General features: G+C 34.2%; 1 protein-coding gene across 2 annotated transcripts; it reads left to right on the top strand.

Annotated features, from left to right (window-relative positions):
* Positions 1-18569: 18569 nt before the first annotated feature.
* Positions 18570-23044, top strand: LOC107897694 (folate-biopterin transporter 1, chloroplastic). Of its 2 annotated transcripts, none has more exons than XM_016823230.2 (9): positions 18570-18901; positions 18976-19220; positions 19970-20034; positions 20135-20297; positions 20969-21117; positions 21204-21458; positions 21546-21714; positions 22066-22158; positions 22712-23044. In XM_016823230.2, exons 1-9 carry the CDS (start codon positions 18667-18669, stop codon positions 23009-23011), a joined length of 1674 nt encoding a protein of 557 aa, XP_016678719.2. In that variant the 5' UTR covers positions 18570-18666; the 3' UTR covers positions 23012-23044. The 2 variants fall into 2 exon arrangements, with proteins under 2 accessions (XP_016678719.2, XP_040935224.1); XM_041079290.1 differs by having other exon boundaries at positions 18602-18901; positions 18991-19220.
* The last annotated feature ends 495 nt before the right edge of the window (positions 23045-23539 follow it).

Below are 23539 nucleotides of genomic sequence, written 5' to 3'. Positions count from 1 at the left end.
AATTGCTCCTTACTGTTTTGAAGAAGCTAATCCAAACCTGCAAACAAAGAAGAGAAAAACCAATATTCATAAAAGGAGGAAAAGAGATTGAAAAAAAAAATAAAGAGAAGGGGACTTATCTCTGTTTGAATTTGGGTTTTAAGCTCTGGAATTCCATTAGACAATTTGAACGGTGACAGGATCTATTCGGTCAAGGAGAACCATATATCAAGTACCCTAGGCGATCTAACGACGAAGGTAGTAGATCGGGACAAGGTAAGTTTGAAACTGACTCAATATTTTCGTGGTTTTCTTGCGGGTTTCAAGAATATTTGAATTTTTAAATCGAAAGAGAAAGGAAAGATGGACTACTTGGTGATTTTTCTGACTAATGGTCCTACCACAATTAGAGCTGGGCCGGATGGCCCGGCCCGACCCGAAGGTTCGCCTAAAAAATGGGAAGGTTTAGGTAAAAATATAGACCCGAAAAATGAGCTTAGGCAAAAAAACGAGGCCCGTTTAGAAAACGAGCCGGACCTCGAGTAAGAGTTTTTTAGCCTAGGCCCAGCCCGGACCGAATTATATATTAATATATTTTTATTTTATTTTTAATCATTTTAAAATTTTAATATAACCATTTTTTATTATATTGTCAATTTATATATTGTTTTAATAATTGTTTTAGTATCATTTTTATTTGTTTTAATATTTGTTTTTATGTTTTAAATATATTTAATTTATTATATTTTTAAATTTTTTTTATTTAATGAAATAAGAAAAAAATTTAATATGGGTCGGGCCGGGCCGGGCTCGGGCTTAGTAATTTTATTTTGGGCCGAGCTTAGATAAATTTTTAGGCCCATATTTCGAGCCAAGCTGGGCCCGAGCCTAGTAGATGGGCTTAAAATTTTATTTGGACCCGACCCGGTCTGGCTCGGCCCATGATCACCTCTAATCAGAATACGGCAGTTAAGAAAGAATAGCGTAATGAATAAAATGAAAAAAGAACAATGAATAAAACACAAGAAAAAAGATTTTTTTTTTAAAAACCTAGCGGTAGGATAGATGGATTTAAGGGTGGACAAGTTTGATCAATTTTTTAATAATAATGATTAAATTAATAAAAAATAATTTTAAGATAACTAAAATAAAAATTATCCTTTTTTAGAATAACTAACGAGTTAGATTACATTTGAATAAATAATTAAAAAAACACTTATATAGATAAAGACTGTAACAATTCGATTTTTAGGTGATGTCAAAAATTTTAGTTTCGGGACTTTATTTCTGTAAACTGAATTCGTAAAAGTAAAATAGAAATATTTACAGAGTAATATAAAAATATATTAAAGATCGGTTAAATAATTTAGCCGAGAAAATAGTTAATTGAAGCTTCGAGACTAAATTATAAAAGTCCAATCGCTATTAAACTTTAATTTAAAAAATGTTTGGGAACTAGTCAGCAATTATCCAAAAGATTAAAATGGTTATTTAACTAATTTTAAATATGCGATGGTGGATGGCGATGATGGTTTCCACTAAATCTTAATCTTATAATTAAGAAAATAAGTAAAACATAAACAATTAACTAATCATAATTAATTAAGTGTTAATCAATCTATAAATAGTCAAGTTAATGGATGGAAAGATGAAATTGTCATCTTCCTTCTCAAGTTGAAGCCATTAAAATAGAAATTCAAAGCTTTCAACCAAACTTTTGGCTATCAATTTGTAAAGGTAATCTAGCAATTTCTTTGAATTTTTTATAGATTCTTGATCATGATAGCTTGAATTACTAGCCCATATATTAATTTATTCAATTAGTTAATATTTAGCAAGTTTCCATTATAGTAAAATTAATGATTTTGAGTTTGAGTTGAATAATTGATAGTTAGAAAGCTTAGATTATGATAATGACTAAATTAGAAGCAAGTTAAACTTGTTAGATAATTTTGTAGCATTAGGGACTAAATTTGTCACACCCAGTTCCTATTAAAGCCCGAAATTATGAAGGATCAGGAGTTAATTGCAAGAATTTGCACACTCGATGGACTTTACTAAAAAATCTAGAAATTTTATTGGTTGAATGGTAAATAGTTGGATCTTAATTCTATTTTAGTTAAGTTGGAACGAACTGGTTCCTTAATGTGAGGTAGAATGATTATTGATGGACGGTTATGTGTGGCTTTGATAACCGTGTGTGGAAGTTTATATATATGTGTGAGAAAGATTATTCTAGAGGCAGAGTTCTCCTCATTTCTGTTATTTTTCTTCTTTTCTGCATCATCTTCTTTGGTTGCTCTGAAGAAGAGAAAGTTAAGAAAAGTCTTGCGTGGGGCAGTGATCGTGAGATTTAAGTTTGGAATATAGTGAATCCGGTGAATTGGTAAGCTTCTTAATCTTATTGTATTCGTAAAATTAAGGAAAAGAGGAGTTAGGGTTTATGAAATTTTTTAAAATTTGTGCATGAAACTGGATTCGGGGATATAAAGCTTGAATGCCTCCGATTTAATCGGTATATTTGGTTGTCATGCTTAGCTACCAGGACGAAAGAAGTACTGATGTAACACCCCTAACCTATATCTGTCGCCGGAACAGAGTTACAGAGCATTACCAGAATAAACAGATCAAATACAAACATTTCATATTATTTCTACTTTTATATCAGAAATCAATCATAAATAATCATATTGTCCCTTATATGAGCCTTCGAGACCTAAAATATGCAAAAGAAATAAGTCGAGACTAATCTGGGTACTCAAAGAATTTCTCGCAAAATTTTAATATTTTTCTTAGGTATAGGGTACACACGCTCGTGTGGTCAGGCCGTATGCTTCAATACACCCCCTGCTCTGTAGGAATTGACATATGATTTCGAATCATCATTGATGATGATTTTTTTCACTGTCGGCTGGGGAAACCTTTCGATCTAGGCCTGACTGAACATTTATGAGAAAATCCCTATAAATTGTCGTACCAGATCATTTCGAAAGGCGCTTGCTTTGGTTAGTTTCCTTTAGCAGCCCGCGAACTTCTGTCAAAGGTGATTAGTCTCCTTATGTGGCGGGTCGAGAGACACGCCCATGTCTCAGGCCATGTGGACATTCGAAATAAAGACACACGGCTGTGTCCCAGCCCGTGCCCAAATTAGGGTGGTTACTGACTTGGGTCACACAAGCAAGTCACAAGCCCGTGTGCTAGACCGTGTGAACATTTTAATTTACATTAATTAGGTGCAGGAGTTACATGGCCAAGTTACACACTCGTTTGCCAAGCCGTATGCCACATACGGTTGAGATACACGCACGTGTCTCTACTCATGTGACAATACCTGAGCATTCTGTTTTGCAATTAAAAAGATGCGGGGGACACATGGACACACGCCCATGTGATACACATGGCTAAGACACACGTCTGTGTCTCTGCCCCTGTGGACAAAATAAAGTCATTTCCAATTCTTATTTCTCACCCAAACTTGTCTTCCACCTACATTAACACTTAAACACAATTCCAAGCCTAACCTTCAAGGCAAGCCAAAAACTAAATCCTATGCATGATATATTATCACATTTATTCAAGTATCCAACATACCAAATTGACCATATACCCATTTAAGCATGTTTATACCTAATATACCAATCCAACCAATCTAAGCACATACATACCAAACATAATATAGTCTCATATATATATACATCAAAACATGCCATCGCTAGCCATTCCAATGGCTAATTACAACCAAAACATTCATTTATCAATATTAATCTATTAACCTATACATGCCATTATGCCCAAAGAAAATTTTGCTATTTATACCAAAATGAGCCAATGGATAGTGTGATGTATCTCTGACCAGCTTCCAACCTTCACGAGCTTTCGAATACTATAAAATAGAGGAAATAGAACAGAGTAAGCATTTGATACTTAGTAAGTTCGTATAAAGGGAAATTAACTTACCATTTACATTTAAATTAAGCATGCGAAAATTCATCCAAAGAAACTTTGCAGTTAGCCTAATTACAAATAATCTCAAGAAACTTGTTAGTCATTCATTTCATGTAAACATCAAGAATCAAGAATGAGCTCATCATGTAATAATTTTCATATACATAAGCTTTACTCATCATATATCCATATAACATGTGCTTTTCCATAATAATTCATCTCAAATTCAGATTATTCCTTGTTAGAACTTTACTTGTTGAATTTATTAGGAATATCGATGGATACACAGTAGTAGACTTGAAGTGTACAAACTATAATTTGTCAATTCATATTTGGGAAGCACTTTCTTGAGCCATATAACGGGAAGCTCATGTGAGCCATGTAACGGGAAACTTATCCGGGTTGTATAACAGGAAACTCATAAGAGCCATAATCAGGAAGCTCATACGAGCTAACAATGAGTAGCTCCAAAGAGCCATTAATCAGGAAGCTCACAAAGAGCCTTTAATTGGGAAACTCACGAAGAGCCATATAACGGGACGCTCATAAGAGCTGCGGCGTGTCCAAAACACATACAGGATCACAACGGATCGAGATGCTTCGAAGAGCTATTAACGGGAAGCTCGCAAGAACCATATAACGGGAAGCTCAAAAGGGATAATAATGGGACGTTCTTTCAAGCTATGGTGTGTCCGGAACATATGCAGGATCACAACCAATACAAGAAACTTGTATCCATCGAATTTCATTTATTCAATCGGGACTTGATGTTTGTCAAGCATTATTGGATATAATATTAATTTGATATTCATAGCAACAATACAATCGCCTACACAACATTCAATTCAAGCATATAAATATACACAATTTAGTTACACGAACTTACCTTGACAAATGTTCGTGTATTTGAAATCTACTAATCTGACACTTTTTCTTTTCCACGATCTAACTTCGTATTTGAGTTATCCGAACCTATACGAGTAAATTTAACTCAATTTAATACAATTCACAATCGATTCAGTTCAATTCACATCCTAGGAAAAATTACCATTTTGCCTATATACTTTTTAATTAATGACGATTTCATCCCTAGGCTCGAAAAATAAAATTTATGCAATTTAACCCTTATTCCAAGCCTAGCCGAATTTTTCATATAACAATAAAAATCCATGTATTTCACAAAAATCAAAAATTTTCCATGAATTTTACATCTTTACAATTTAGTCCCTAAATCACAATTTTATCAAAATTCACTTTACAAAAGTTGTTTACCTATCAACAACCTTTTATTTTCTACCATAAATTTCAAAATTTCAGCATACTAATCCATGAAAAAATTTTAATATTTTGATAATTTTGTAAATTAATCCCCAAAATAGCTAGATTAGGTTATTACGATCTCAAAAATATAAAATTACTAAAAACGAGACAAGAATGCTTACCCAATTAAGCTTGCTTGAATTCTCTTCTCTTAGCTAGGGTTTCCATGAAAATAATTTGGGGAAGATGATGAAATAAGTTGATATTTTGTCTTTTAATTAATTATCATATTTTATTTTTCCACTTTCCAATTTAGTCCTTTTCTTTTCTTAAATTTCCATGGATGAATCATCATAATTATCTACTAACTTCTCTTAATGGTCTATTTACCTTATAAGGACTTCAAATTTTGAATTTCATAGCTATTTAATCCCTCTAGCTACTAGAATTCAACTTTTGCACTTTATACAATTTTGTCATTTCTAACAATTAAACTTATAATCAGTAAAATTTTTCTTACCAAAATTTTTATACGTCATTTCTATCATACCAAAGACTATAAAATAATATTAAAATAAATTTTCTTTTTACCTTGAATTTGTATCCTAAAACCATTGTTTCGATTTCACTGAAACGGGCTGTTACAACTGACATTCGGACAAGCTAAGATGATGAGGAAGAAGGATAGCATGTGAGTTTTTATACCCCATTTTGATGTTTGCTTTTCGCTGTGCTGCTTGAATGTTCTGCTTATATGTCTGCTCTGAGTTTATCTTGAATTCCATGGTTGTATATAATTACAATGAATAAGTAAGCTATGCATGCATAACGCTGTAGAAATTCATGAATGATTGTGAGTATGTTCTTTGGATGCAAGATGTTGTTGTGTATTGACGTATTGATATGTGGTGTACAACATGTTAGAGTAAAAAATGTAATATTATGTGTGAAATGTATGTTTATAAAATGCAGAGTACGGGGGGAGTTACTTTGGCGGGTTAGTTGAAGATAGGAAATTTGGTATAATGGAGGAATGAACAGATTGAAAGGGGATTTGAAGAAGTTTGGCAACATCATATAATGATCTACGAGTTCTTTGCAGCGACATCGTGTAAACGGTATACAAGCTGTAACACTCTTTACATGGTCTAGTCGTTGAACCCGAATAATAGAAAGCTACAGATAAATACAAATCAATTACATGTAATTATAATTCAAAATTTCAATTAAATTTGAATACATCACATATAATCAAGTATAACAAGCATTACAACTGAATTCAAGTTTATATCTAGCTTACGAAAGCTTAAAATCAATCTGGTATTAAACATGGATCAATTTGAAAAAAAAAAAGGAAAATTCTGTAAACATGGGTCACATGACCATGTCTTCTCATCGTGTGGAAGGCTGAGGCTGTGTGGAGCGGGTGACATGGTTGTGTGGGCAAGCCATGTAATAGCCTAATGCCATGTTGGGTTGGAGCCATACGACCGTGCAAACAAACTGTGTAATTGTAACATCCCAAACTCTTAATTTTAAATCCGTAAAATTATGACAAGAATGAACCGTTGGCTTAATAGCTAAGAGAAGATAAGGAGACAATGTAATTGGTTTAGAAACTAGAATTTGAATCCTTTCCCTTGCAAATTGATTAAAATTGTTGCAATGTTTCTCCCTTCCTATTTTTGTGTCGTCCCACCTAGTTGGCCTAGTTTAAAAGTCAAATTTTTATTTTCTATTTAGCCTTTATTCGGTTTTTTCTTTTGTTGTAGCCGTCCAAGCCTTCTTTCTCTCTATTCTTCTCTCATTTTTCTTCTTTCTTTCTCTATTTTGTGTAGCCCAAACCCTAGCCTTGCACCTCTCTTTTTATTGCCCATTCTCCTCCTGGTGTGGTGTAACAACCCGTTTTCAATGAAATCGGAACAGTGGTTTTGGGACCACAAATCTGAGGTTAAAAAATTTATTTTAATATTATTTTTTGATCTGCAGCATGATAGTATTATCGTACAAAAAAATTTGTTAAGAAATTTCATCGTTCATGTGTTTAATTTGTGAAAAAATGACTAAATCGCATAAAGTGTGAAAGTTGTATTCTATTAGCTAAATGTATTAAATAGCTATAGAACTTTAAAGTGGAGGTCCTTATATGGAAATTAGACCATTAAATGAGTTAGTGGATGTGCATGGCTTGGTAATTGTGAAATTTATAAAGTTAGGTAAGGGTAATTTGGTAAAAAGGCAATTAAAGATAAAATAATCAAAAAAATTAAAGCTATCATCTTTCATTCTCTCCTCCAACTGATTTTTACAATAAAGAATAGCCATGGAAGCTTGAATTTTTTTCCTAAGCTAATCCCCTGCATATTAAGAAAAGTAACACATGGATTTAGATCGGGAAAAGGACAAAGTTTTAGATTAAACGACCGTTTTTCTCTGCACGAGTTTGAGGTAAGTTTGTTAATTAAATTGTGTATTATATGATTTAAATTGAAATATATGTATGTGGATTGTGTAATTACTATGTAAAATTATCGAGTGCATAATCGACGACGTACAAAGAATACCGAGCCCCATTTGAACCTTAGAAATTTGTAGTATACAAATGACAAGTCATTATGGTTACCGATTCCAGCTCTTATGAGCTTACTGATACTCAGCTCGTATGAGTTTACCGTTATTCAGCTCAAAGGAGCTTATAGTTTATAGCTCATATGAGCATACATGTACAAGAATTGACGGATTACATTCAGTACACCTCATGTATACTACCCACTTATCTAATGATATTCTAAGTGGTTCAACGAGCACAATTCTGTTACGAGTTTATATGAGTTTGATACGAACTAGTACAGGTATTTACATTAATTACATAAAAATAGTTTATATATATAAGATATATGGATACATGGTATAAATGTTACATGTATATGGAATTTAAATAGTTGTTGAACTCATACATAATTCTCGATTTTTATATGAATTACATGACTAACTTTGTAACAGCCCGATTTTGGGCCTAGTCGAATCAGTGGTTTCAAAACCACTAACTTGAGGCTGGAGAAATTATTTTTAATATTATTTTGTGTTATAGCACATTTACATGGATGCATGAAAATTTTGATGAATTAATTTTAGCGATTGTGAGCTTAATTGTGAAAAATAACTAAATCGCATAAAGGACAAAAGTTTTGTTTTACTAGCAAATGGTGTTAAATAGCTAGAGAATCATAATTAGGGGTCTTTAAAGGGAAAATATACCCATTTCAATAGGGGTGGCTGGCCATAGAGACAAAGGAGAGTAGAAAAGTCAAAATTAGGTGAAGTTGGTAGCTTATTTTGACTAGAAATAAGAAAAAATAAAACAAAAAAAAGGGTTTGTCATCTTTTTCATCTTCTTTCCATACCATAAAAAATACCAGCCATTTTAAGGGTTTTGGGAGTTCAAAATTTCAGCCACTCTTTATTCTTGCACGTAAGTGATTTTGATGGCATTTCTTGATAATTTTTGTACTTTTGGGACCCTTGTAGCATAAGCTAACTAATGGGGGGCTATTTTGGAAAATGGTTGAAATTTTAGGGTTTTTCCATGAAAAATTTTGTGTTTTTTGCTGAAATATTATGGAAGAAAATGAGTTATGGCTGTTAAATAAATAACTCTTGTGAAGTGGTGTTCATGAAAAACACTTAAAATGGACCCTTTTGTAAAGGTTATAAAATAGGTAGTAATTGTGTGAAATAATCGAAATTGGGAGATGCCATAAGTGTAATAAAGGTTTGACTAGGTATGGTTAAATAGGAAATTTGATAAAAATCGATTTATGAGCCTAGGGGTAAAATCATAATTTTATGAAAGTCTAGGGGCAATATGGTCATTTTGCCAAAATATGAAATGCATTGATTAATATGATGATTAAATCAGTGAATTTTTATTATTTTAGATCAAGAAATACGAAATCTAGACTAGACCGGAGAAAGGCCAACTAGTAGACTAAATCCAACTAGTCGCCTACTTTTTGTATACCGAGGTAAGTTGCACATAAATATTACAACTCTATTGTTATTATGCATTAAATTATTGATATTACATGAAATGCTCGATCTTTTTACAAATATGCATGACGAAATTTGATGTGGTGAGACTTCCTATTGAACCATAAGAATAGATCGGATATCCATGCTGTAATACTAGGGTTATGTAACCATAAGAATAGATCAGATATCCATGCTGTAATACTAGGGTTATGTGAGTTAGTGTAAGACCATCTTTGGAACATGGCATCGGTATTGATATGAGAGCTAGTGTAAGACTATGTCTGGGACAATGCATCGGCATCGATATGAGAGCTAGTGTGAGACCATGTCTGGGACATGGCATGGGCCTCGATATGTGAGCCAGTGTAAGACTATGTTTGGAACATGACATCAACTTTGATATGAGAGCTAGTATAAGACCATGTCTGAGACATGGCATCAGCCTCGATATGTGAGCCAGTGTAAGACCATATTTGGAACATGACATCGGTATTGATATGAGAGCTAGTGTAAAACCATGTTTGGGACATGGCATCGGCCTCGATATGTGAGCTGGTACAAGACCATGTTTGGAACATGGCATTGACATTGATAGGAGAGTTAGTATAAGACCATGTCTGGGACATGGCATCGGCCTCGACATGTGCGCTAGTGTAAAACCATGTTTGGAACATAGCATCAGCATCTTACCCTTTGAATTAGGCTTATCGGGTATTCATTTACTATTCCAACTGGTTCAACGGGTAATTTAAAGATTATATCATGATTGAGAAAAGTTATGATTACGTTTCAAGTGATACAGGTACCTACACGAAATTCATGACAATGAGCTCGAGTTATGTATATGAATAGTAAGGATGAAATGAGTAAGTTATGTCTATAGTCATTCAAGAAACTTGTACAAGTGTATGATATTTTATGAGTATGATGTTACTTGGTAAAGCAATGTTAATTATTTACTTGTAACTTACAAAGCTTTATGCTTACTCCCTCTCTTTTCCATTTTCTTATAGAGTTGCCAAGCTAGCATCGGGAATCAAGGGACGTCGAAGGCATCAATCACACTGTCACCTGAAGTTTTTGGTATAGCTAGTTTAAATGTTTTGAGTATGGCATGTATAGGGACTTGTTCTTTTTGTTTAGTGTCATGTTAGTTTAACCATAAGTGTTGGCTTATATGGGTGTGATATTTAATTTTTTAGCCATTGATGTTGGCTAATATTAATTGCTATTAAATGCATTTGATGAAAATTCTCATGGATGTGGCTGTTTTGGTTATGTTTGTTTATGCTTGGATTGGAGATGTTTAATGTTGTGTAGGTTGGTGTAAGTAAGGGTGGCAAAAAGGCTTGGTAGATAGCCTTATTTTTGTCCACACAGGCAGACATACGGGCGTGTGTCTAGACCGTGTGTGACACACGGTGTAACACCCTAAAAATGTAAATCTTGTAATTACGCATGTTATGAAACAAGTTGCATGTTTGTTTTAATGGCTAGAAGTGTTTTGGGTGTGTTTGAGAGTATTAGAAAAGCCTAGGTTCAAGTCTTGGCTTTAGCAAAAAAATTTTATTTTTCCCTTGAATGAATCTGGACATTAGCATGTAGACCTTATAAATAATTGTAGTTGAAATGTGACACAAATGAGCTTGTGGTCGTGTGGTGAGTGCCATGTTACTGTTACCTGAAGTCTAAGGTTCAAGTCATGGTAATATAATGGAGTATTTATTTTGCTACTATTGACGTGTAAGAAGCAGATGTTGTTTGAGACTCTATTGAGTGGAGTTTGACTTGGTCAGGGAGTGTTATGTGGAGGAAATCAAGGAGAGGATTATGGAGAGATTTTAGGAGGAAAAAGGGGAGTTTGAGGGTGTATGGGTTTGTACCAAATTTGTTTGGGGAAAACTCATGATTTCGGTTTTGGGAGGGGTGTGTTTTTATTTCAACAATTGAGAGCATTTTTGGGGTCTTTCAGATTTTGTTTTGTTCTTCTTTTCTTTCTATTTTCTCTGCTTTTTGTGCTACTTTGGGTTCCTTTTTGGTCAATAATTGTTAGCCGACTTCTTGTGCAACTTATTCTTTCTTTTTCTCTTTTTGCAATTGTAGCCGAATTTACTCAAGTCTATTTGGGTAGTTTTGTGTTGGCTCTTTACTTTTCTGTTTCTTTTCAAGTTCTTTCTCTTGAAACGATTTCTTTCCCCCTTTGGTTCTTGATATTATTTCTTCCTAGCACTTTGTTTCTTGTTTGGCCGAATCTTTGTTTCCCACTCTTTTCCAATTCTGGCCGAATGCTATAGGCCTCTCAGTTACCAAACTGAATATTGCATCCCTTAACTACTCTCTGACAACCGGCTGATTGTTCCATCATCCTTCCATATTTATCGGTTGATTTTGGAGTAGAGGGTTCTCAAGTGATTCAGAAGCTTCCTTTCAGCATTCAATCTAATATTTGGGGGTAAGTTGGCTTGTTTGGCCGAATGTTTCTATGGTTTTTAAGTGTTGGGGGTTTTAAGTCTTATTTTTGGTAAACAAACCTGCCTAATAAGTTTCATTGCTAAAGTAGATAATCGGTAAGGACGTGAGATCGATTCTTAATCAGCAGGGCAATAAGCTATTTTCGTTCGTTCAAGGTGAGTAGTGAGTAATGATTTGGGTTTTAGTATTAAGAAATATAATGATTGGAAAACTAATGGTAAATCTTGAATGAATGTAGGCTTTGGCGTGGTGGGCTGTTCACTCGATTTTGCAATCAGGTGTGTAATCACACCACCTATACTGTAAATTGGCAAAAGCTGAAAAGTCGAAAAATATGACGATTGAGGCCACATGGGCGTGCGATTACTCATGTGGTGAACTGAACCCACGAAACATAGGTATTAGACTGTAGAGGCTGCCATGAACGTTCTCACGGGTTTAGACTGTTTTGGGCCACGATGGGTCGAAATGGGCTGTGTGGGCCCAATAGGCTTGTGAGCTTCACAGGGATAAATTTCGCAATATATGGTAATTACTGGACTGGGATGTGTAGTTCGCATGGCCGTGGTAACTTCTGAGCTTGATGGGCCACACAAGTGTGTGGGCCTACTTGGGCCACATATGGGCCTTAGGCCCATTTACACTGTTAAGACTGTTGAGGTTATACGAGTCGCTCGAGGTGACTATAGACCTTCTGATGGGTCGATAAGAGTACCTAGACCCTAAGGCAGGTAAAACGACCAAAATACCCCTATAGGGTAAAATGACTATTTTACCCCTAGAGGGTAAAAGACTAATTTGTGCTATGATTTAACTGTTCTCTCTGAGCATGACATTCTACATTCACGTATGAGATTATGACATGACATATTGCATGGGGTTGGGATATTGTTATGGATGAAGTATACTGTACTGTTGGCTTTTAGCCTTTATACTGATTACTGGCAGCTTTGCTGCGATACCATTACTGGTAGCTTTGCTGCGATACTGATATTGGTGTGTCTGGTTGGGTAGGTCGACTTTGTCCTCACGTGGTGTGATTGGTGGTAAGGAGTGGTGTGTTTGGCTAGATTGGGGTGGGTTTCACTGTTGTATTACTGCACTGACACTTAAATAGGCTCAGGCCCGGACTGTTACTGCGTACTGTATTCTGACTATTAGATAAGGGATTACATAATGAGTTTCTTGTAAACTCACCCTTCTTTTTAACTGTGCAGGTAATCTCCAACTTTAGAGGATTTGGTGCTGTGAGGGACTGGAGGTGGCCACATGACCGTAGTTATGCTCTGTATGAATTTACTTTTATCTGAATTTTTGTTTTGGGTTTTTAATGATATAATAAGGCCTTTTATGGATTTCAATTTTAATTGGGTATTTGCTTGCTTACTTAAAACTGCTAGTCTAGGGGAAGACGAGCTTTCAAAATACCGATTATTTGCAAAGACACACGATTTAACCTTCAAAGTTTTGAAAAGCTTCCGCGTTTAAATTAGTGCAATAAAATAATGGCAATTTAATATGACTAATTTTTTTGACTAACTGAATGGATAATGACAAGGAATTTAACATACTAAAGTTTTTATCAAACCAAAATGATATTTCAACTATTCAAATAAGTCTTTACCAACAAAGTTCATATTTTTTGAAAAGTAGTGTAATGTGACACGCCAGATTCGGCCATAACGTTCGGGCCGGGTTTGAGGTGTTACACACGATCTGTCCCATGGGCGTGTAGTCAGGCCATGTGTCCCCTGCACCTAAATTTGGCAAGACAAAATGCCCAGAAGTAACCACACGGGCGGAGACACGGTCGTGTGTCCCAACCATGTGGAGGACACGGCCTAGTATACGGGCATGTACCATGGTCGTGTGCCACTAAATGGTTGTGACGTCAGAAAAAATGTCAAGGTTTTTGTACACTGGCTGAGACACAGGCGTGTCATGGCCGTGTACAAAAACCTTGACATTCTGTTTCTGATGTCAACAACCCTTTAGGGGCACACGACCATGGTACACGCCCGTATACTAGGCCGTGTACAAACCCTTGTAGGTTCGAATCGAGAAATAAATTCACACGGGCTAGGGATACGGGCGTGTCCCGATATATTCAGGCCGTGTGATCCACATGGGCTTTCAACACGATGATGTTAAGAAGACACACGGGCGTGTCGCCCTTCCACTCGAGTGTGTGCCCCTGTCTGCTTTGAAATTTTACAAAGTTTTCTAAAGTGTTTAGTTTATTCCCGAACCATTTCCAAAGTGTGTTTTGGACCTTGTAAGTCTATATTAGGGTCGTTACGAGGAAGTTTGAAAGTTTTAAGAATTGAACGAAATAGTATGACCCGAAAATGTTTGTATGTATGTGTTTAAGTCTGGTAACACCTCGTATCCTGTTCTAGCGTTGAACTCGGGTAAGGGGTGTTACAAACTTGGTTAGTGATCATTTGTTAGGCTTTGGCCAAATTAAACTGTGTTATGCTTTGATTTATTAACCTGAATTGTGGTTAAATGATAAGTTAAATTCTGTGTTATACGAATTTACTAAGCTTAATTACTTACTTTGTTTATTTTTCTGTGTTTTATAGTGTTTTAGAAGCTTGTTCGGATTGGAAGTTGTCAGAGATCTCATCACACTATCAAACGCTATTTTGGTACTCTTGACTTTATATTTTGGTTAAATGGCATGTATAGGTCATTTGGCTAATGGTAGCCTATATATTTTGTTGTGTTTTAGCCATTTGAATTAGCTTGCATTGTGGATATACTTTTTGTTATGTAAATATGTAAATAGCCTTGTTGTATGTGGTGTAATGGTTGCCATGGGAATGCATTGTTTATGAATTGGTATTTTGGGTACCAAATAGTTGAGATTGATTAGCAACATACATGCTAAGTATTAGGCACAAAGATGCATATATGTGTATAATCATTTAGGTAGATTTCAAAGACATATTTGGCATGTTATAAATGGCATATTAAGGTGTCTATAAGTATCATGGTTGTATGTGTTGTTATAACATGTGGTAAGCTTGATATTGGTTGGCTTTGAATGCCTATTTATGTCATGGTTATGTACAAATTGTTGTGTTTAGGTTGGTACCAATTTTGGGTGAGAAATATGGCTTGAAAAATGACCTATTTTTGTCCACACGGGCAGAGACAAGGGCGTGTGTCTCAGACGTATGTGACACTGTCCCCTGTAATTTCTAAAGGAAGCAAGACAGTAGCTTCACACGGCCTAGCACACGGGTGTGTGGCTTGGCCGTGTGGCACAAGTCAGTATACCTTTCAGTATTCAACGGCCTAGCACACGGCCTGGCACATGGATGTGTGAGGCTATTTCGAAGGGTACACAGCCAGGCACATGGGCGTGTGGTTTGGCCGTGTGACCCAAGTCAGTGAGTTAAATGGGTACAAACACGGGCTGGAACACGGCCGTGTGTCCCTATTTCGAATGCCCATTCGGCCTAAGACAAGGGCATGTCTCTTAGTCGTATGAGACACACGGCCTGGCTAGACGGGCGTGTGCCTCCTACACTTTGAAAAATTTCAATATTTTCCTAAAAATTCCTTAAGTACTCAGTTTAGTCTCGAACCATTTTTAATGTTTATTTTGGGCCTCGAGGGCTCGTATTAGGGACTATATGATTGAATATGAATGGTTTTTGATTTGAATGATAAATGAACATTAAATGTTTGATTGTTTGATCTGTAAGTCTGGTAATGCTCTATAACTCTGTTCCGGCGTCGGATATGAGTTAGGGGTGTTACATGTGGTGTCAATTACTCCCTTTCTTATCTTCTTTTGCTGTTGTTTAGTGCTACTATTTTTATAGATTTTGTGTTCTTTTTTCTATTCAAAACAACCTCTTTGAAACCTTTAATCATTCATCTTGAACCGCCCAAAACAACCACTATTGTTTTTGCCGTTGAGAGTGGTTATCGCCTCTTTGTTCACCATTTTTTGGGCTATCGTTTCCTTTCATTTTCTGCACTTTTAAACACCTTTATCCGTAATTTATTCTATGTTAGATCAACCATAAATATTTCTAAACAATAGTGCATTCAATCTCTTTTGGATTGCTAACTTAGATTTAGTATCTAGAAAGCGTAAGTGTGAAACCTAATAGCATTAGTGTTTCGTTAAATTGTGTTTCTTCGGTTGAAAACTCTGTAGCCTTTGCTGGTTATTCACTTACTGATTTTTTATGATATTTTGGTCTTAGGTATTAGTTCTAATACCCCAAACCAGTAGTGATGACGAGTCTCGATTGCATACTCGTTATGAACCAAAAAAGTGTAAGTTACTTATCGGTTTGGATCTGAAAGCTCATTAATGTGATACCGTTTTGGCCAAACCTTTTAGGGATGTTCCGAGGCTGGTATTAATCATGTTAAATGGTATTAGATGAAAATCCAATCTAATTTAGTCCCGTTCTAAGTTTGGAGTTACGGATTTTGTAGATTAGCTTTAGTGGCAGAGATTTAAACGCACTCACAAAGCTGGAAGAAAGTGCGCCTCTTGACTCTCACCTAAACAAAATCACATAACATAATTGATTAAATGTCTCGTACTAAGTCAAACCAAAAAATAATATTCTTAAGAAGCGAACAAATACACAAAGATCACATTAAGAAATACGATCACTAAATCTATTTTCCCTTACCATACATGACCAACAACGAAAATCCAGGAATGAATATTGATACAGATCAAATCAGTAGCAAAAAGAAGGAAGAATGGAAAAAAAACTAGAATAGAAAGCAATAGAACCGAAAGTTGCTAACGTGAAAACCAAAATAGAGAGTAAAAATTGGGAAAGAAAAGAAGAAAACGAGAAGACTTGGAAGTGGGAAAATAAGACGGTAAGAGAGGGAGGCTTTTGGGAAAATTTTAAAAAAAAGAATTTTAAAAAATCTACCCATATCCCCACTAAATCTGGTAAGTTATTCTTACCAGATTTCTCCCAGAATTCAAATTCAACACAATTTCTATGCCCTTTGGCGATACAGACAGAGAAAAACAATAAGAATTTTGTTTTACACACTCAAGATTTGAAAAAATACCTTTGATTAAATTAAAGCCTTACTACTGAACCAACAAACTCATTTTTGTCAATAAGCATTCAGTATTTAAAATAAGTCAACTCATCTAAGTTAGAGGTTGGGACAAAAGTAATAAAAATTTAAGAGAAAATATTTGAATACAGGACCTCAAACACATAAACAAAACATTTATCCACTAGAACAAATGATTTTACTTGAAACAATTTAACCATTTAAAAACAAGAACTTTGGTGTGTTACAAGAATGAAAACTTTCAATTGGTGCAGATAGTGCGAACTAGACTTGTCCATGGGCCAGTAGTCTGCCCAAAAAGTGGGAAGGTTTGATAAAAAATATAGGCTTGAGAAATGAGCTTGGACAAAAAAATAAGACCTCAGGTAACGTTTTTTTTTTGCCCGAGTCTGACTTAGCTCGAATTTGCAAAAAAAAATACTACTTTTTTTATTACTATTTTGTCACTATTTTTTATTGTTTTGCTATCATTTTGCTATTATATATTGCTACTATTTTTTGTTATTGTTTGAATATTGTATAACTCTTGTTTTATTATTAATTTTGCTATTATTTTAAAGGTATTTGCTTACTAAGTTACACTTATCTCAGTGTTACTTAAGTATTTTTTAAATTTTTTTTATTTGTTGGGAAACATTTATTTTAATATTTTTAGTGTATTTGATGTATTTTATTTTTTAAATTTATTTATATAAAAAATAATATAAAAAATTTAATACGGGCGGACCAGGTTGAGCTTGGGTTTTATCATTTTTATCCAGACCAGGCTTAAAAAATGGGCCTAAATTTTCCCTTGGTCCATTCTAAACCCAACCCGGCCCATAGACAACTCTAATGTGAATAGAGAATGCAACACAACATCGATTTTAATAGCACAATGACTTAAATAAAAACTTTCGAATAGTTCATTTACCATTTTGTAACCTTTTGAAGTTGAGCGACCAAAACATAATTTTATTAAAAGTTTAGTGAACTTTAGGTATAGTTTACCCTCGAACTTTTTCAAGAAAATCAATTAAGCCTATTCGAACATTTTGCACCAAATTGAGCCCTAAACTGACAATTTTGATCAATGAGACCTTTTGACCAACATTGACAACTAGAAACTAACTCCAACGATGACATGGATCCATTGTAGGTAGTGCAATGCAACTCAGAAAAAAAATTTAAAAAATAAAAAAAAATATTTCAAATTATTTAAAAAATAGTACACCAATGAATTGAACAAATAGCTTTTCATGTTCATTTGAATTTAGACACCCATTTGTCCAAAGTTTATTTTGAAATTATAAAAACATAAATAAGTTATAAAATATCATTAAAATAATTAAAATTTATAAAAAATAATTTACTAAAAACCATAAAAAAATATAAAAATAATTATTAAAAATTAATTAAAAACCATAAAATTTTATCAAAAAATTATTAATATTGATTTTATGATATAAGATGTTTATGTTTGTTTTATGATTTAAAACATAAAAATAATAATTTTTTTATAAATGTAATACATTTTATTTTTATTTTATTAATTTCTAATAATTTTAAAAATTGTATAATTTTAATGATTTTTTATAATTTTTATAAATTTTGTTATGTTTTTATAATTCTAGTCCAAATTCCAAATATTCTGTCCTGATTTATTATGTAGTTATTTAAAAAATAATTTTAAAATATTAATTTTATTTTGCTAATTTAAGATTTAACATTCACATCAGGGTTACAGTTATCATTCTAACAGAACTCAAAAACTCAAAATTTGATGAGATTTAATTGTTTTTTTTTCTTAAAAAACTTGGAGGGATTATTTTACGAATAAGGTTATATTTTTTAAACTTCAAGTTCTCTTCGTCTAACGTCTTAATTCGTTAATTAAGCTTTTATGAAAATCCAAATTCAATGGCTCTACATTCTCTATCCTCAATCTTAACTTTCCAAAACCCCATTTTCTCCTCCCTCTCCTCTCCACTTTCTCCTTATCACCGTCAAATACACCACCTTAGACCGATGGTTCCCTTGGCGATCTCTCGTCGCTTCAGGCCTCGCCGTAAACATACCCAGAAACGAAGCGGTACGTCCATGTTCCTCCCGCTTTCATCCAGAGGAAACGAGTCGCTTTTAGATTCTAGAAATAGTAAGTTTTTTTTTCTTCTTTTTTCTTGAGAAAATAAAGGAAAGAAAAAACTAAGTTTAATTTATTTAACCGAGGTTCTGGAAATGGAGACTCGATAGCGATGGAGCAAGAGTCCAGTACCTCGATGAGTTCGATCGCTAGTTCGAGGAAGAAAGACAGGTATACAGGCAACGCCCGAAGATTCAGAATTTTCGGCGTTGATTTTTCTCCAGACAGTGTGGCGGTTGCTATAGTCTACTTCGTTCAAGGCGCTTTAGGCCTTTCGAGGCTTGCTGTTAGCTTTTACTTGAAAGATGATTTGCATCTGGATCCTGCAGAGGTATGCTCTTTTGAACTGAATTCTCGAGCAGTTTAATTTAGTAATTGTATACAATTAAGTTAGGCTTTTCTTCTAAATGCACAATTTTATTATTTATATAAAAGGATTTTAACTGTTATTTAAACTATATCATTTTCTTCAACTTTGGTATTTAAACTTTTTTTCTCTTATAAATGATACTAAATTACCTTTTTTTTTCAACTTGCTAACCTCTACTTCCAAGTTGCTACCTTTTTAATTCAATATCTGTTATTCTATTTTTCTAGAAAAAAGATAACTAATTAAAAATTAACATGAGCAATAAAAAGATAAAAAGTATTATTTTCTCTTATATATTTTATTTTTATTTTTCTTTCTTTAGACTAATGACTAAATCGGCTTGGTCACCCTACCTCAGTTCTTTCGATTCAATTAAATGAATTATTATAAATTTATAAAAGTAAAAAAATAAAAAATAAAAAATAGAGAAAACCAATTCAATTGTTATTTTAACTTGGTTCAATCGGTCTATAACAGTTTGCGGGTCAATAGATTTAACCTCTATCTTCGAACTGGTATCCCAAATGATTTCTGATCCGACCGGCCGTTTTGGTCCGGCTCTGAAAACAGTCAATGAAATAACTTTTCAATTGCAGTAGCAATACTAAACTAGCCTATTTAGAGAGATTTTAATGAATTTGTGTTGCATTTATTGCATATTTATCCTATAATCGTCTTAAAGGACTGACAAGTTGTATTTGGTTGACTAGACAGCTTTGATATCCGGTTTTTCTTCGCTGCCATGGCTTGTTAAGCCAGTTTATGGGTTTATTAGGTGCGGCTCTCTTAGCTATCTCTTTCTGTTTCTGATCATATTTGAAACTGTTATGTATTTTGTTTCTAGATTTGGTTTGAGTTGCATTATGATTTTGCAGTGATTCATTCCCACTATTTGGTTATCGAAGAAGGTCATACTTGGTTCTATCTGGACTTCTTGGTTCTCTCTCATGGAGTTTGATGGCCACCTTTGTTGACAGCAAGTATGGTGCTGTAGTCTGCATACTTATTGGATCTCTTTCTGTTGCTTTCTCAGATGTTGTAAGTTTTTTCCGCTTTGCAGAATTCTTTCAGTTATTCACTTAAAGTTGATTATTTCTGCAACGGCAGTTCAGGGTTTCTATGATTTCTTATACCTGCACATTCTTGTGATGTATCTTTTTTCCATGTTAATGTTATTATCTAGTCTGAGTTGGTTACATTTGAAGTCAAAGTTCTCTATGCAGCCAACATTTATTATAAGAGAAACGTTACAGAATCCTCTATCAATGATTATTGATCATGAATTGGTGTCAAGTAATATAAGAAAATAAAATAGCAAGTTAATATTGTAAGCCATAAGGAGCTGAGAACTTTAGACATCCTCTTTGGATGCATGGCTCATAGGTGAAGCATAAAAGATCCTTATAATCTTGATCGAGCACATTCGTTACCAAGCCGAAGAAATTAAACCAAGTACTAGAAAGCTTTAGCAGCTTTTGTATTACTTGTGAATTGTATTCTTAGTGTATGCCTTACTTTAGCAGACACTACTTTTAGCACCTTTTTCTTTCTCTATCAGCAACTTACACATGATTGATTGAGCAAGTGCACACGTGCATTACTAAGAAGTATTCTAAATGTCAGGCTTAAAAGTTTCTTGTTCAGGTGTTATCCTATTATTGTTCTAGTCATGTTTCTTGGATTATGTTAGAAAATGTTGCGTGGTGCAGGTTGTAGATTCCATGGTTGTGGAGAGGGCTCGTGGGGAGTCACAAGCCATATCTGGATCTCTTCAGTCTCTATGCTGGGGATCCTCTGCTTTTGGTGGTATTGTGAGCTCCTATTTTAGTGGTTCGCTAGTGGATGCTTATGGTGTAAGGTACTTGACGTGCTTTGTTTGTGGATATGGTTTGAAGGATTAGAGAAATTCTGCTTAACCATTTCGTCACCAATTTAATGCCTCAGGTTTGTTTTTGGTATCACTGCATTGCTACCGATGATAACATCTGCTGTTGCTGTTCTTGTAAAAGAACAGCATGTGCCTGGCCCAACAAGAGGGCAAAATGTTCTTTTAGCCAACCCTAGCTTTCTTGAAAGCTCAAGAGAGAATATTATTCAGTTGTGGAATGCTGTAAGAGAACCCAATGTGTTTCTTCCCACCGTTTTTATTTTCTTGTGGCAAGCAACACCGCAGTCAGACTCTGCCGTTTTTTACTTCACGTAAGTTCTGTTTTGTTTAAATTTCTTTGTCAGCATCTTATTTTTCTTAATCTTCATATCTGCAACAGAAGGCTGTTTTCATTTCAGCACAAATAAACTTGGTTTCACCCCAGAATTTCTAGGACGTGTAAAACTTGTCACTTCGGTTGCATCATTGGTCGGAGTTGGATTGTATAATGGATTTTTAAAAAGAGTTCCATTGCGGAAGATTTTTCTTGCCACAACAATTATCGGTACAGCCTTTGGAATGACTCAGGTTTGTGTCTTTATTTACTTATGCTTTCATATATTTAACCTGGTTTGCTTATTGTGCTTGATGTGATAGTAATCTTGAGGATTTATTCTGTTATGATTCTAGGGATTGACTAGACTAGCATAAAGTTAGGATTATAACATCTCTGTATATCTAATTACTAGTATAAATAGGTTATGTAAGGTAACGTACATATGCAAGAAATACTTTTCAGAATTAACCTTTTTTATTTTCTTTTGTAAACAGCAAGCTGTAACAGCAGCAGAGCAGCTCCCTTCTCTCTTCCTCTCTTCTCTCACTCGATTTCACAGTGCTTATCATCATTTTTAATATATAATTTTCATCCTTGCATAGGTGTTGCTGGTAACTGGATTGAACCGGCAGTTAGGAATAAGTGATGAGTGGTTTGCGATTGGGGATTCATTGATTCTAACTGTCCTTGGTCAGGTAATTTAAGTTTATTTGTTCTGATGTTTTTGATTTATTAGACGCCTGTTGTTGGACGGGCAGGAGTTTTCAAGATTAATAGGTGCAATGGATGGGTTTTTGAGTTACTGCATGTTATAAGGTTCCTCTTAAGTGTTCCTTTTTTTAATAAAATTAATGTTTTAACGTAAAAGAAATTTCTTTAGCTTCAGCAGCATAAATTAATGAGTTACAGCATGTGCATGATGTAATTATCTGAATCTTTTTTACAAAGTCTATAATATTCTTCAATTTCCCAGAGGCCCTTTTGTAATGGACAATAGTTATGATATCTCAACATGTACGTATGATCTACACTATAAAACATTCATTTTCTTTACTATAATTACGAGGATGTGATCCTCCAATCAATAGAAAACTTTTTTTTTTTTTTCAGATTAAACGTAACATTCTTAGATATGTACCTATGTCTGGCATTCATCTCAATTTCACTAACATAGTTTAAAACTGAACTGTTTCTTTTATTTCATTCCAAGTTCGCTGCTGATGTTGCCTGCACTTGATAACGTTGCAGGTTTCTTTCATGCCGGTTCTTGTACTTGCAGCCAAGCTATGTCCGGAAGGGATGGAAGCAACACTGTTTGCAACTTTGATGTCCATATCAAACGGAGGCAGTGTGGTGGGGGGACTGTTAGGTGCAGTACTGACCCAGGTGTTTGGTGTAACCAAGGATAAATTTGACAACTTATCCTCCTTGATAATCCTATGCAATCTCAGTTCATTGTTGCCTTTGCCGCTACTTGGCCTCCTTCCTGAGGATGACTCTGGAATTGTTTCTAATGAGGATGTAGATATTGAGATGAAATCTAATTGATATATATATATATACACACACATATTAAAGTTCTTTGATGTTTTGCCTTTTCCACAAATTTCATTGGACCCTCCTTTCTAAAATGTTTGATCCTTTTGTTTGACTATTACAAGATTAAAGTATAAACGAAGATAAAAAAAAATGGGAGGGTGCCATGCTTTTAATCCATGCACTATTGTAGTTTTCGTGTAATTTTAGGTACTGTAATCAAATTTAAAGTATTATATTCATATAAATTTTATGATGATTATAATTAATCTAAGGGTTAACGTGCAAACTACTTAAAAACATAAAATTGCAACAATATTTTGTTTTGATTGATATTTATCATTCTACTTTTAAACTAAAGAGAAATTTATCAGTATATTTTAATTTTACCTAGAATTTTGCCACTTTATTTTCGTTTGATTGGTTTTTATCACTAAAATTTAGTTAAAATTTTTTACTATTAATTTTTTATTTTAAAATAATTTGAAGAAAGTTTTAATGAAATTTTAGTAATTAAAAATAATAAATTAATATGGTATC

Source organism: Gossypium hirsutum, chromosome A10 (genome assembly GCF_007990345.1).
Source record: "Gossypium hirsutum isolate 1008001.06 chromosome A10, Gossypium_hirsutum_v2.1, whole genome shotgun sequence".
Taxonomy (NCBI): domain Eukaryota; kingdom Viridiplantae; phylum Streptophyta; class Magnoliopsida; order Malvales; family Malvaceae; genus Gossypium; species Gossypium hirsutum.
Note: the sequence above shows the minus strand (reverse complement) of the source record. Positions and strands in the feature narration are given on the sequence as shown.